Raw genomic sequence first — 15,749 nt, 5'->3', positions numbered from 1 at the left:
GTATTACTGGGATAAAGATAGAAATGTTAAAAGCAGGTGGAGATATAGTTTTGGAGTGGTTAGTGTTTTTATTTAATAAATGTATGGAAGAGGGTAAGGTACCTAGGGATTGGCAGAGAGCATGCATAGTTCCTTTGTATAAAGGCAAAAGGGACAAAAGAGTGTAAAAATTATAGGGGTTATAGTAGGTTGGTAGACAGCAACCACCCAGGGAAGTACTACCGTCCTGCCAGATGACTGTGAAACAAAAACCTGTAACTGTTTTGCATGATGGTAGGATTGCTGGTTTCTTTTTCTGTCTCATAAACACGCTAAGATAACAGGGATATCTTGCTACTCCTACTTACACTTTGGTCACACTTCACAGACACGCACATGCATATATATATATACATACATCTAGGTTTTTCTCCTTTTTCTAAATAGCTCTTGTTCTTTTTTATTTCTTCTATTGTCCATGGGGAAGTGGAAAAGAATCTTTCCTCCGTAAGCCATGCGTGTCGTATGAGGCGACTAAAATGCCGGGAGCAATGGGCTAGTAACCCCTTCTCCTGTATACAATTACTAAAAAAGAGAAGAAGAAAAACTTTATAAAACTGGGTTGCTTAAATGTGCGTGGATGTAGTGCGGATGACAAGAAACAGATGATTGCTGATGTTATGAATGAAAAGAAGTTGGATGTCCTGGCCCTAAGCGAAACAAAGCTGAAGGGGGTAGGAGAGTTTCAGTGGGGGGAAATAAATGGGATTAAATCTGGAGTATCTGAGAGAGTTAGAGCAAAGGAAGGGGTAGCAGTAATGTTAAATGATCAGTTATGGAAGGAGAAAAGAGAATATGAATGTGTAAATTCAAGAATTATGTGGATTAAAGTAAAGGTTGGATGCGAGAAGTGGGTCATAATAAGCGTGTATGCACCTGGAGAAGAGAGGAATGCAGAGGAGAGAGAGAGATTTTGGGAGATGTTAAGTGAATGTATAGGAGCCTTTGAACCAAGTGAGAGAGTAATTGTGGTAGGGGACTTGAATGCTAAAGTAGGAGAAACTTTTAGAGAGGGTGTGGTAGGTAAGTTTGGGGTGCCAGGTGTAAATGATAATGGGAGCCCTTTGATTGAACTTTGTATAGAAAGGGGTTTAGTTATAGGTAATACATATTTTAAGAAAAAGAGGATAAATAAGTATACACGATATGATGTAGGGCGAAATGACAGTAGTTTGTTGGATTATGTATTGGTAGATAAAAGACTGTTGAGTAGACTTCAGGATGTACATGTTTATAGAGGGGCCACAGATATATCAGATCACTTTCTAGTTGTAGCTACACTGAGAGTAAAAGGTAGATGGGATACAAGGAGAATAGAAGCATCAGGGAAGAGAGAGGTGAAGGTTTATAAACTAAAAGAGGAGGCAGTTAGGGTAAGATATAAACAGCTATTGGAGGATAGATGGGCTAATGAGAGCATAGGCAATGGGGTCGAAGAGGTATGGGGTAGGTTTAAAAATGTAGTGTTAGAGTGTTCAGCAGAAGTTTGTGGTTACAGGAAAGTTGGTGCAGGAGGGAAGAGGAGCGATTGGTGGAATGATGATGTAAAGAGAGTAGTAAGGGAGAAAAAGTTAGCATATGAGAAGTTTTTACAAAGTAGAAGTGATGCAAGGAGGGAAGAGTATATGGAGAAAAAGAGAGAGGTTAAGAGAGTGGTGAAGCAATGTAAAAAGAGAGCAAATGAGAGAGTGGGTGAGATGTTATCAACAAATTTTGTTGAAAATAAGAAAAAGTTTTGGAGTGAGATTAACAAGTTAAGAAAGCCTAGAGAACAAATTGATTTGTCAGTTAAAAATAGGAGAGGAGAGTTATTAAATGGAGAGTTAGAGGTATTGGGAAGATGGAAGGAATATTTTGAGGAATTGTTAAATGTCGATGAAGATAGGGAAGCTGTGATTTCGTGTATAGGGCAAGGAGGAATAACATCTTGTAGGAGTGAGGAAGAGCCAGTTGTGAGTGTGGGGGAAGTTCGTGAGGCAGTAGGTAAAATGAAAGGGGGTAAGGCAGCCGGGATTGATGGGATAAAGATAGAAATGTTAAAAGCAGGTGGGGATATAGTTTTGGAGTGGTTGGTGCAATTATTTAATAAATGTATGGAAGAGGGTAAGGTACCTAGGGATTGGCAGAGAGCATGCATAGTTCCTTTGTATAAAGGCAAAGGGGATAAAAGAGAGTGCAAAAATTATAGGGGGATAAGTCTGTTGAGTGTACCTGGTAAAGTGTATGGTAGAGTTATAATTGAAAGAATTAAGAGTAAGACGGAGAATAGGATAGCAGATGAACAAGGAGGCTTTAGGAAAGGTAGGGGGTGTGTGGACCAGGTGTTTACAGTGAAACATATAAGTGAACAGTATTTAGATAAGGCTAAAGAGGTCTTTGTGGCATTTATGGATTTGGAAAAGGCGTATGACAGGGTGGATAGGGGGGCAATGTGGCAGATGTTGCAAGTGTATGGTGTAGGAGGTAGGTTACTGAAAGCAGTGAAGAGTTTTTACGAGGATAGTGAGGCTCAAGTTAGAGTATGTAGGAAAGAGGGAAATTTTTTCCCAGTAAAAGTAGGCCTTAGACAAGGATGTGTGATGTCACCGTGGTTGTTTAATATATTTATAGATGGGGTTGTAAGAGAAGTAAATGCGAGGGTCTTGGCAAGAGGCGTGGAGTTAAAAGATAAAGAATCACACACAAAGTGGGAGTTGTCACAGCTGCTCTTTGCTGATGACACTGTGCTCTTGGGAGATTCTGAAGAGAAGTTGCAGAGATTGGTGGATGAATTTGGTAGGGTGTGCAAAAGAAGAAAATTAAAGGTGAATACAGGAAAGAGTAAGGTTATGAGGATAACAAAAAGATTAGGTGATGAAAGATTGAATATCAGATTGGAGGGAGAGAGTATGGAGGAGGTGAACGTATTCAGATATTTGGGAGTGGACGTGTCAGCGGATGGGTCTATGAAAGATGAGGTGAATCATAGAATTGATGAGGGAAAAAGAGTGAGTGGTGCACTTAGGAGTCTGTGGAGACAAAGAACTTTGTCCTTGGAGGCAAAGAGGGGAATGTATGAGAGTATAGTTTTACCAACGCTCTTATATGGGTGTGAAGCGTGGGTGATGAATGTTGCAGCGAGGAGAAGGCTGGAGGCAGTGGAGATGTCATGTCTGAGGGCAATGTGTGGTGTGAATATAATGCAGAGAATTCGTAGTTTGGAAGTTAGGAGGAGGTGCGGGATTACCAAAACTGTTGTCCAGAGGGCTGAGGAAGGGTTGTTGAGGTGGTTCGGACATGTAGAGAGAATGGAGCGAAACAGAATGACTTCAAGAGTGTATCAGTCTGTAGTGGAAGGAAGGCGGGGTAGGGGTCGGCCTAGGAAGGGTTGGAGGGAGGGGGTAAAGGAGGTTTTGTGTGCGAGGGGCTTGGACTTCCAGCAGGCATGCGTGAGCGTGTTTGATAGGAGTGAATGGAGACAAATGGTTTTTAATACTTGACGTGCTGTTGGAGTGTGAGCAAAGTAACATTTATGAAGGGATTCAGGGAAACCGGCAGGCCGGACTTGAGTCCTGGAGATGGGAAGTACAGTGCCTGCACTCTGAAGGAGGGGTGTTAATGTTGCAGTTTAAAAACTGTAGTGTAAAGCACCCTTCTGGCAAGACAGTGATGGAGTGAATGATGGTGAAAGTTTTTCTTTTTCGGGCCACCCTGCCTTGGTGGGAATCGGCCGGTGTGATAATAAAAAAAAAAAAAAAAAAAGTCTGTTGAGTATACCTGGTAAAGTGTATGGTAGAGTTATTATTGATAGAATTATAAGACGGAGAGTAGGATAGCAAATGAACAAGAAGGCTTTAGGAAAGGTAGGGGGGGCATAGACCAAGTGTTTGCAGTGCAATACGTACATAGGTGAACAGTATTTAGATAGGGGTAAAGAGGTTTTTGTGGCATTAATGGATTTGGGAAAGGCATATAATAGGGTGGATAGGGGGGCAATGTGGCAGATGTTGCAAATGTATGGAATAGGAGGTAGGTTATTGAAAGCGGTGAAAAGTTTTTACAAGGATAGTGAGGCTCAGGTTAGAGCATGTGAGCGAGAGGGGGATTATGTCCCAGTGAAAGTAGGCCTTAGACAAGGATGTGTGATGTCACCACGGTTATTCAGTATATTTTTAGATGGAGTAATAAGAGAGGTGAATGCTTGGGTGTTGGCAAGAGGTGTGGTGTTAAAAGGTAAAGAATCTAACATAAAGTGGGAGTTGTCACAGTTGCTCTTTGTTGATGAAACTGTGCTTTTGAGAGATTCTGAAGAGAAGTTGCAGAGGTTGGTTGATGAGTTTGGCAGGGTATGTAAAAGAAGGAAGTTAAAAGTGAATATAGGAAAGAGTAAGGTGATGAAGATAACCAAAAAATTAGGTATGGGAAGATTGGATATCAGATTGGAGGGAGAGAGTATGGAGGAGGTAAATGTGTTCAGATATTTGGGAATGGACGTGTCAGCAGATGGGTCTATGAAGGATGAGGTGAATCATAGAATTGACGAGGGGAAAAAGGTGAGTGGTGCACTGAGGAGTCTGTGGAGACAAAGAACTTTATCCATGAAAGCAAAGAGGGAAATGTATGAGAGTATAGTTATACCAATGCTCTTGTATGGGTGAGAGGCATGGGTTGTGAATGTTGCAACAAGGAAAAGGCTAGAGGCAGTGGAGATGTCATGTCTGAGGGGAATGTGTGGTGTGAATATAATGCAGAGAATCCGTAGTTTGGAGATTAGGAGGAGGTGTGGGATTACCAAAACTATTATCCAGAGGGCTGAGGAGGGGTTATTGAGATAGTTTGGGCATGTAGAGAGGATGGAATGAAATAGAATGACTTCGAGAGCATACAAATCTGTAGTGGAGGGAAGGCAGGGTAGGGGTCAGCCTAGGAAAGGTTATAGAGAGGGGATAAAAGAGGTTTTGTGTGCAAGGGGCTTGGATTTCCAGCAAGCGTGCATGAGCATGTTAGACAGGAGTGAATGGAGACAAATGGCTTTTAGGACTTGACATGCTGTTGGAATGCAAGCAAGGTAACATTTATGAAGGGATTCAGGGGAAACCAGCAGGCCAGACTTGAGGCCTGTAGATGGAAAGTACAATGTCTGGACTCTGAAGGAGGGGTGTTAATGTTGCAGTTTTATAACTGTAGTGTAGGCATGCCTCTGACAAGACAGTGATGGAGTGAATGATGAAAGTTTTTGTTTTTCGGGCCACCCTGTCTTGGTGGGAAACAGCCGATGTGTTAATATAATAATATTATTAATTTAAGAATTTTTTCCTTAGAAATGCATGAATGCTCTACAGCAAGTAACTGCAAGAGAAGGACGGCCGCTCCTCATCTGTAATAAGGGCGACGTAGAGCCTCAGAAGTTTGCTTCTAACACGCTAGAGGTTCCCAGAACTGTGGACTGCCTCCAAGGTCTCCTCACAGTCATTCCTTTACAACTACTGTCATACCACATTGCTGTTCTTAGGGGCTGTAATGTTGATTGCCCAAGAAACTTGGCAAAGTCTGTCACTGTTGAATAGGTGTCACTCTTGTCAGTGTCCTGTGTTCGTCCTAGACACACACTACAGTTTAATAACATATTACTTTTGTCTATATAAATCAATATTTTGGAAGTTGCTGATACATAATTTACTGGAAATTGGATTTCAGTTCATTAGACTCATTGAATAGAAATTGCCATATTTGAATAACTAAAAACTGATAGATACAAGTATGTTAAAGAAAAAAACTGTAGATGGGTCTGGTTGATATGCAGTTAATGTCTGTGATTGCTTTCCTTATCTTTTATTTTTTCTTAAACTGTCTTGGTTGACTTCTGCTAGCTCTCTCTTATGTCTTTTTTTTTTTAACTTTTGTCTCACTATTCATATTTTAAAAAAGTAGTCATGATTTTCTAAAATTCTTCCAATGTTGTAATAGTATGTAAGCCATCCTCTGTGGTATTATGGTAACATTTAATATGTACCCATAATATTATTTGCTTATCAATCTCATCTGAATCCAATATACCATTATTATTTTGCTTCAAAGTAACTCATGTAGTTTGTCTTATCCTAAATTGTCTGATCATAATTGTATTCTTGATTGAAAAGATAACTCACATAATTTGAAAAGATAACACACATAATTAGAAGGGTATTCTTGGTTAAGAAGATAACTCATCAGTTTCTTATCTTGCTATTCTAATTTATATCTAAGTGAAGGGTTTTCTTGGTTAACAAAACACATAAGCCTGCCTAGACAACCTAAAATGTTGTATCCTGTTGGGCAAAATTTGTATATATACAAAGGATCAAAATTGTGCTCACATAATTTATGTAAATGTGTATTTATTTTTAAAAATTTGTTATAAAGTTTCACCTAAGTTTTACAAATTGTTGCAGCTAATGAGGTGGTTTATCAAATACATCTGCCATACTTCAACTTATTGACAATGTATAAAATATGTGGCACTTTTAAATAGCATATTTTATTCAGTATTTCAAATTTTATGAACATGGTAATTTTGGACAATAAATGAGATTGCTTAGGAATACCTTTTTAAGGCATTTTAATTTTTTAAATTGCCTTTCACCTTGTTTTTACCATACATTTTATAGTTTATTTGTAAATTGTACAGCTTGTACAAAATATAAAAACTACCACATAAACAACACTGAAAACATTCCTGATTGTGATATGAAAGAACTAAATACTACATAATGAGTGATATGAAACATTTAGATTAAATTTCTTTCTTATCATGGGTGCTGTTGTATCATTTCTCTGTATATAAAAATTTTTTTATGAGCCTTTGCTCAGACTTCATTGTATAGGGGACTGGAAATAAAACCTACATTCTCAGAAATGTGTTGCATTATTATATCCCATGCAAGTGCTGTATGTAGAAGTATGTAATTTACTGTTGTGGATATAGGAGCAGAGCTATGCTGATGGTGTCCCATCTTCAGTAATTTGTGATAATTGTCAAGTTTCCTTGTTCTTTAATAGCCAGCCGTATGGTAGATCTACTCTTGCTGGGTAATGGCATAACTAATAAATGTTTTGTCATATGGAGAAGTTTTACATTATCTTGTACAAGAAGGTCACCTTCCATGCAGCCTGTGTTCTCATGTGATCCATCGTCCTATCCTATAGCATCCTCTGTTTGTTTTTGGATACCTAGTATGTGACCTTCCATTTCTGCAGTCATATACAGACTCAGAGCTCTCCTGCCTCCAGTACTGTGGTACAGAGGTTCATACATCCTTTTTTATTTTTTTTTTTCAATGAACCAGCTGTATCCCACTGAGGCAGGGTGACCTAGAAAGAAAAAGTTTTTCTTTTTAAATTTAGTACTTTATGCAGGTGAAGGGGTTACTAACCCCTTGTTCTTGCCATTTTAATATCCTCTTACAGAGGAAGAACTCTTTTCCACTTCACCATAGAAATAAGATGAAATAAAGAAGAACAAGAACTATTAAGAAAATAGAAGAAAACCCAGATGGGTGTGTAAATATAGTGTGCATGCATATGTATTGTGACCTAAGTGTAAGCAAAAGTAGCAAGATATGCCCATTATCCTGCGTGTTTATGAGGCAGAAAAGACCAGCAATCATTTTCTTTCTTTCAACGTATCAGCCGTATCCCACTGAGGTGGGGTGGCCCAAAAGAAAAAACGAATGTTTCTCCTTTTAAATTTAGTAATATATACAGGAGAAGGGGTTACTAGCCCCTTGCTCTCGGCATTTTAGTTGCCTCTTACAACACGCATGGCTTACGGAGGAAGAATTCTGTTAAACTTCCCCATGGAGATAAGAGGAAATAAACAAGAACAAGAACTAGAAAGAAAATAGAAGAAAATCCAGAGGGGTATGTATATATTTATGCTTGTACATGTATGTGTAGTGTGACCTAAGTGTAAGTAGAAGTAGCAAGATGTACCTGAAATCTTGCATGTTTATGAGACAGGAAAAAGGACACCAGCAATCCTACCATCATGTAAAACAATTACAGGTTTATATTTCCTTTGCTGTCTAGCAACAACAATAACAAAAAAAAAAGAGTGCCTCATTTCAACCTCTGTTATGTGTCAAAAAACAAGTTCTGTTATTGTTTGTTCTGCTATACCCTCTTCTATTCCTCTCCTGCCACCAACCACTGTTCAAAATGTGGTTCATGATGTCTCAAGGATAGGAACACTAGAAGTGGGAAGTACAATGCCTGCACTTTAAAGGAGGGGTTTGGGATATTGGCAGTTTGGAGGGACATATAAACTGTCGTATCTGAGCATCTCTGCGAAGAGATTGATTATTTATGAGCGATGGTGAAAGTGTTGAATGATGATGAAATTTTTTTCTTTTGGGGTTTTTCTTTCTTTTTGGGTCACCCTGCTTTAGTGGGAAACGGCCAACGTGTTAAAAATAAAATCTTACGTTTGTGAGAGGGCACCAATACTCTCAAACATGTAAGTGGATATGTATAATAGATTGGTGAAGAAAATTAACCGTAGTGAGCTAGGGAAACAAGCAGACAGTAGTTAGTTATGATTTATTACATGCAAGTACATTAATTTATCTTGGAGTAGTATAGTCCACCAATATAAAAAATAGTGATGTAACCTAGGGATTCACTGATGAACCAATTAACTGGGTAAGTCAGCCTTGATTCACTTAATTTTGAGTAATGAATTACTGGCATTTATAAGGTAACTTTAATATCCCATATGCACATTAAAATTTTCAGTTACTTTCAGTCATTATGAAATTCTCATTTTACTGATAATGAGGGAAAATGCCAGCCATTTTCTGTAAACTAACCAGCCTGAAATCTGGAATCATCACCAAAGCCTATGATCAGTCAGATGCATGTTGGGGAGTTTGTCCACTGATAACCTAAAGTAGTATGTAAAATGGTAACTACATGACTTTGGTCATGAATTCAAATTCCATGAATATATTATAATGAATAAATCTTGAAATATAGCTTATCGTGAATTTAATTTATGATTTATATTTTTCAACCACTCAACCTTTATAACAAACAAATATGAGCTAACCACATGCAGTATTCATGAAGTGAACGCTTTGAGGGTGGATTCCATGATGTAGGTGAGGGCTTTTGATGTAAGGAATTGGACCTGCCCACCTTTTACACCAGGTGCTGTATGACCATTGTGGATTTAGTACTTAGTTTTGATTATAATAATAATAACGTATAACCCTGCAGGTTTTGCAGTCCCCATGAATGTAATAATAATAATCATAAAATAAACATAAAAACAACAATGCAACTGAAAAGAAAAATAGAGAAAAGAAATAACTTCTGAAAATTCAACTTGCCAAAAACTTAATCCATGAATTTGTGGCACAAATGAAACCACATGATACAATAAAACAGAAAAAAAGGTTATATACAAAGGTGTACAGTGAGGGGCTCTTGATATCAGGAATAGGACCTATCCTTCCTTTGGTCAAACCTGATTGCCTAATTTCCTCAGGTGCTGTATTTAGTGCTGCTTCCATTAATTGTAATACATACTACAATTACAATATTTATCTCAGAGTGACATCTAAAACTATCATATCTGAGCATCTCTGCAAAGACTGATTTTTTTTTTTTTTCAACAAGTCGGCCATCTCCCACCGAGGCAGGGTGACCCAAAAAAGAAAGAAAATCCCCAAAAAGAAAATACTTTCATCATCATTCAACACTTTCACCACACTCGCACATTATCACTGTTTTTGCAGAGGTGCTCAGAATACAACAGTTTAGAAGCATACACATAAAGATACACAACATATCCCTCCAAACTGCCAATATCCCAAACCCCTCCTTTAAAGTGCAGGCATTGTACTTCCCATTTCCAGGACTCAAGTCCGACTATATGAAAATAACCGGTTTCCCTGAATCCCTTCACTAAATATTACCCTGCTCACACTCCAACAGATCGTCAGGTCCAAAGTACCATTCGTCTCCATTCACTCCTATCTAACACGCTCACGCACGCTTGCTGGAAGTCCAAGCCCCTTGCCCACAAAACCTCCTTTACCCCCTCTCTCCAACCCTTTCGAGGACGACCCCTACCCCACCTTCCTTCCCCTATAGACTGATTATGTATGAATAATGGTGAAAGTGTTGAATGATGATGAAAGTCTTTTCTTTCTTTTTGGGTCATCCTGTCTCGGTGGGAAATGGCCAACGTGTTAAAAAAAAAATGATCTCAGTGTGAATGTACATCAGGCATTGAGTTTAATCCCTTTTTGAAGGATAGAAATATCCTTGACTGGGGGTGTAAAGGTTACATGCAGCCTCAATAACCCTCATGACTCACGAAATCGTAATGACACGATTGCAAACAAACCATACCACGGGCGGGATTGAACCTGCGGTCAGAGAGTCTCAAAACCCTCATGTAGTCAATAGGCTTCAAACCCAATAAATTAACTATATATTTTGCACTAAGGCCCTCTTCAGTAAACTAATAACAGCACAAGAGCTGAAACTTACCTCATATACATATAAAATGGAATCACATGACCTAAAGGTGTAGCAAGAACAAGTGACCTCAGGACAAAAAAAGTATTGATTGCATCCAATTTCTACTGACCCTGTGAGATGCTAAAATTAGGTTGTGATGAAATCATAGCCAGTGTAAAAAAAATTGTTCCTGTACATACAGTTTGCTCTACTGTACATTTTGCATACAATGGTAACATGTCTGGCTCACAACCAAATTCCAGGCAAGTCAAGAAGTGTGAGCAGGTACACTTAAACATGTAGCCCATATTCACCTAGCAGCAGGTAGGCACCTGTTAGTCAGCTATTGTGGGTTGCATCCAGTGGAAGTTAGTTTAATATGTTTATTATGCACCCCATACCCATCCTGTGGGCGGTAGTCAAAAGATTACAGAGGTACATAATGGGTCCAGGGACTGGGCCTCAAAGTTTTGATGGCTGAGCAAGTTACAGAGGTAATGAATTCACAATTTACAAAGGTAATGAACTCCAGGTAGGTCTAGTCACAATCATGACAAGTTACAAAGGTATTAACAGATTATAGAGGTACACAATGGGTCCAGGGACTGGGCCCCAAAGTTTTGATGGCTGAACTAGGTACAAGGTAATGAACTCACAAGTTACAAAGGTAATGAATACTGTAAGAATGGTTACTTGCATTTATACATGGCTACAATCATGAACAAATTTTAGAGTTAAGTTTAATATGTTTATTATGCACCCCATACCCATCCTGTGGGCGGTAGTCAAAAGATTACAGAGGTACATAATTGGTCCAGGGACTGGACTCCAAAGTTTTGATAGCTGAGCAAGTTACAGAGGTAATGAATTCACAATTTACAAAGGTAAGGAACTCACAAATTACAAAGGTAATGAACTCCAGGTAGGTCTAGTCACAATCATGACAAGTTACAAAGGTATTTACAGTGGAAGAGGACTAAAGCCACACTGTTGGGCTTTCATACATTTTCATGAGTAAAAAGCCCTCCAAGGTTAATAATTCAAAGATTCTTCTACAGCACGTTCATTCTTGCCATAAATTCTTTCTCATTGCCAGTTGCTTCTACTCTAAGGATATGATGGTTTGTACCGGCACATAAAAGACTAACATGTTTGTTTAACTTTAATCAGTGAAACCGTAGTCTTTTTTAAGGATGAACAACAATATCTAAAATAGGCATATACTGTACTGTACATATGTGGAATTTAAAAATTAAGTGTTGAGGAGGGTCATAGTAACTTCTTCAAAGAACATATAAAGTAATTTGTCAAAGACACTAGTCCATTTTAGATAATGACAGATTTTATAAACCATGGCAAATGATTAATTTCACTTAACTTGCAAAATACAGTTTACCTGGAGTTTACCTGGAGAGAGTTCCGGGGGTCAACGCCCCCGCGGCCCGGTCTGTGACCAGGCCTCCTGGTGGATCAGAGCCTGATCAACCAGGCTGTTGCTGCTGGCTGCACGCAAACCAACGTACGAGCCACAGCCCGGCTGATCAGGAACTGACTTTAGGTGCTTGTCCAGTGCCAGCTTGAAGACTGCCAGGGGTCTGTTGGTAATCCCCCGTATGTGTGCTGGGAGGCAGTTGAACAGTCTCGGGCCCCTGACACTTATTGTATGGTCTCTTAACGTGCTAGTGACACCCCTGCTTTTCATTGGGGGGATGGTGCATCGTCTGCCAAGTCTTTTTGCTTTCGTAGTGAGTGATTTTCGTGTGCAAGTTCAGTACTAGTCCCTCTAGGATTTTCCAGGTGTATATAATCATGTATCTCTCCCTCCTGCGTTCCAGGGAATACAGGTTTAGGAACCTCAAGCGCTCCCAATAATTGAGGTGTTTTATCTCCGTTATGCGCGCCGTGAAAGTTCTCTGTACATTTTCTACCTGGAGTTTACCTGGAGAGAGTTCCGGGGGTCAACGCCCCCGCGGCCCGGTCTGAGACCAGGCCTCCTGGTGGATCAGAGCCTGATCAACCAGGCTGTTGTTGCTGGCTGCACGCAAACCAACATACGAGCCACAGCCCGGCTGATCCGGAACTGACTTTAGGTGCTTGTCCAGTGCCAGCTTGAAGACTGCCAGGGGTCTGTTGGTAATCCCCCTTATGTGTGCTGGGAGGCAGTTGAACAGTCTCGGGCCCCTGACACTTATTGTATGGTCTCTTAACGTGCTAGTGACACCCCTGCTTTTCATTGGGGGGATGGTGCATCGTCTGCCAAGTCTTTTGCTTTCGTAGTGAGTGATTTTCGTGTGCAAGTTCGGTACTAGTCCCTCTAGGATTTTCCAGGTGTATATAATCATGTATCTCTCCCTCCTGCGTTCCAGGGAATACAGGTTTAGGAACCTCAAGGTCAAGCAAGGTCAAGTCAGGCAATTTCACCTGCCTTGAAAGGTGCTATTAGTGCTGTTACAGTATGCAATGTATGCATACCATGAGAAGAGAATGGTCTGAATTACTATGACTCCCAGCAGCTAAAGTAGGTTCTCTCTATACTGCAGCCATTTTGTGATTTCAATGTTCCCCTTAATGCTGGTGTGGGGCTCTTGACCTAGAAGACTGAACCTGTGCTCCAGTTCTTTGAATTGAACCTGAATGCCTTCCATTGCCCCAGGTGCTGTATGACTCCTACAGGTTTAGTGCTTCCCCTACAAATATAATGTGATCTTAATCATTAATTGATTTTGATCTACTCTGTATACACCTCCACAACAGACACTGGCTGGACCATACCAAAGTCACCACCAGCAATGGCCTTTGGGGGAACATTTTTATCTGTAAGATAAATTACTACTGATATGGCAATTTCTAATCTTGTTAATTCATCACTTGGCATGCTGTTGGAGTGTGAGCAAGATAACATTTATGAAGGAATATGGGGAAACCGGTTAGCCAGACTTGAGTCCTGGAGGTGGAAAATACTGTGCCTGCACTAAAGGAGAGGGGTGCGGATATTTGCAGTTTTGAACTGTAGTATTGGCACTCCTCTGGTAAGACAGTAATGGAATGAGTGATAGTGAAAGTGTTTTTTTTTCTTTTTCACGTCAAACTGCCTCAGTGAGAGACAATGGCTGAGGTTGAAAAAAAATAATAATGTTTACTTCTTTATGCTTACAAATAATATAGTTTAAATTAATTAATACAATAGAAGGCAAATAAGAAAGCCACTAATTATGCAATGTGTTTCATAATAAGCTTACATGTTACTTAAGAACTAGTATTATTATTATTATAATCAAAAAGAATACTTAAGAACTAGACATAGACTATTAAGTAGGACTTCTTAAGATAAGATAAGATAAGATTTCGTTCGGATTTTTAACCCCGGAGGGTTAGCCACCCAGGGTAACCCAAGAAAGTCAGTTCGTCATCGAGGACTGTCTAACTTATTTCCATTGGGGTCCTTAATCTTGTCCCCCAGGATGCGACCCACACCAGTCGACTAACACCCAGGTACATATTTGCTGCTAGGTGAACAGGACAATAAGGAAACGTGTCGGAATTTCCACCCGCCGGGAATCGAACCCGGACCCTCCGTGTGTGAAGCGGGAGCTTAGCCACCAGACCACCGGGCCAACCGGGTTAACTAAAGTCATAAGTACAATAAGAAAGGCTGCTAATAACAGATGGTCAATCACAAAAGAATTACATATTATGTAAAGTGATTCAATAATCTTTGCCCCTCAAGGTAGGTTCCTTGATGCTGGTGCAGGGCTCTTGATCTAGTGAATTGGATCTGTGCTTCAGTTCCCTGAATTAAATCTGAATACCTTCCACACTCCTCCACAGGCACTGTATAATCCTATGGGTTTAGTGCTTTCCCCTTGATTATAATACATGTAATAATAATAATAATAAAAATAATAACTAATAATCTTCAGTTTTGTGAAGTGATTGAATAGATACAGCAAGTTACTTAGATTACAATACAAATAAAATTGGACATGTTACCAACTATGTATGGGAATTAAGACAAGATTTTATTTGGATTTTTAACCCCGGAGGGTTAGCCACTCAGGATAACCCAAGAAAGGCAGTGCGTCATCGAGTTGAAGGATGGCTAAAAGAACATGAACAGAATTGGATGAAAGCATTGCTGTCTCAGTTAGGTTAAGGAGATATGGTGCTTTTTAACAATACCTCTGAATCTACTGGCAGATAGGGGGACCTTCCAGTGCTTCAGGCAGGTTAGTTTAATATATTTAATATGCATCCCATCTCTATCCTGTGGGCGGTACTCAAAAGATTGGTGTAGAAAAAACACGTAATCAAACACTAGGACATATTTATTAGAAAGCGTTTCGGTCCTGATATATAAGATATAATCAGAAAGAAGCGCTAAGCCACAAGGGCTATACAGCGCTGGGTTTCGGTCCTGAGACCTTGATCAAGGCCCCAGGACCTTGATCAAGGTGTTTGCTTACGTGTTTTTCTAAACCAACTCGTCGGTATTAATTACCAAGGTTTATAAAAGCCAAAAGATTAAAGAGGCACATTATGGGTCCAGGGACTGGCCTCCCAAAGTTTTGATAGTTACACAAGTTACAGTGGTAATAAACTATTTACATGTTTAAATCTGAAGTTCCGATTTTAGAAACTTTTATACCAATTGAGTTTTTACGCAGTCGAGTCGGACACGGGGGATGTGCTCTGCCTGCTTTCTTTTACAGCTATAATTAAGTTTATTAAGGCACAGGTACACATAAGTACGATTATCATACATACTGTAAATTACCTAGGATATCCCAATGAAGTCAGTGACATAACTATTGGGATATATATTGGAACTGATTGTCCTATATACGTATATAATAGGCACAATTGTATGAGTGCATATTGTGTATATTAAGTGATAAGTTGTTTTGCCGGATCAATGTTGATGCCATTGGAATTGGTATTTTTATATTAGTATATGTGTTGGTGTTATGGGGCGGGCCATAAACATTTTCATGCACTTGTCTGCCTTTTCAGCGTCTGGTGTATGGTTCGTGCATGTCTTACAGAGTATATGTACCATGCGCCATATTTGGATATTAGTTTCATGTTCTGTTTGTGTTATAATAGTCCAGGTCCTTTATGTTTAGGGTGTGTAAATGTTAGTAAGTTTATTCAGGTATACACAAATTATCATAGATTATCATACATAGCAGCATATGTGTAAAGTACCTAGGTTATCCCCAAAAAGT

The 15,749-nt window shown here is 39.5% G+C and overlaps 1 protein-coding gene across 4 annotated transcripts in view; it reads left to right on the top strand.

Moving 5' to 3' along the window:
- The window catches only part of LOC128699340 (glutamine--fructose-6-phosphate aminotransferase [isomerizing] 2), a 110,644-nt gene extending 103,731 nt beyond the window's left edge, over positions 1-6,913 (top strand). For all 4 annotated transcript variants that reach the window (XM_070098231.1, XM_053791992.2, XM_053791991.2 and 1 more), the window contains one exon: positions 5,340-6,913. In XM_070098231.1, the coding sequence (XP_069954332.1) occupies positions 5,340-5,585 (246 nt within the window). In that variant the 3' untranslated portion in view covers positions 5,586-6,913. The remainder of the gene's footprint in view (positions 1-5,339) is intronic.
- Positions 6,914-15,749: the final 8,836 nt, after the last annotated feature.

The sequence above is a fragment of the Cherax quadricarinatus genome, chromosome 61 (assembly GCF_038502225.1).
Source record: "Cherax quadricarinatus isolate ZL_2023a chromosome 61, ASM3850222v1, whole genome shotgun sequence".
Lineage (NCBI taxonomy): Eukaryota > Metazoa > Arthropoda > Malacostraca > Decapoda > Parastacidae > Cherax > Cherax quadricarinatus.
This window is presented reverse-complemented; position numbering and strand designations above follow the sequence as displayed.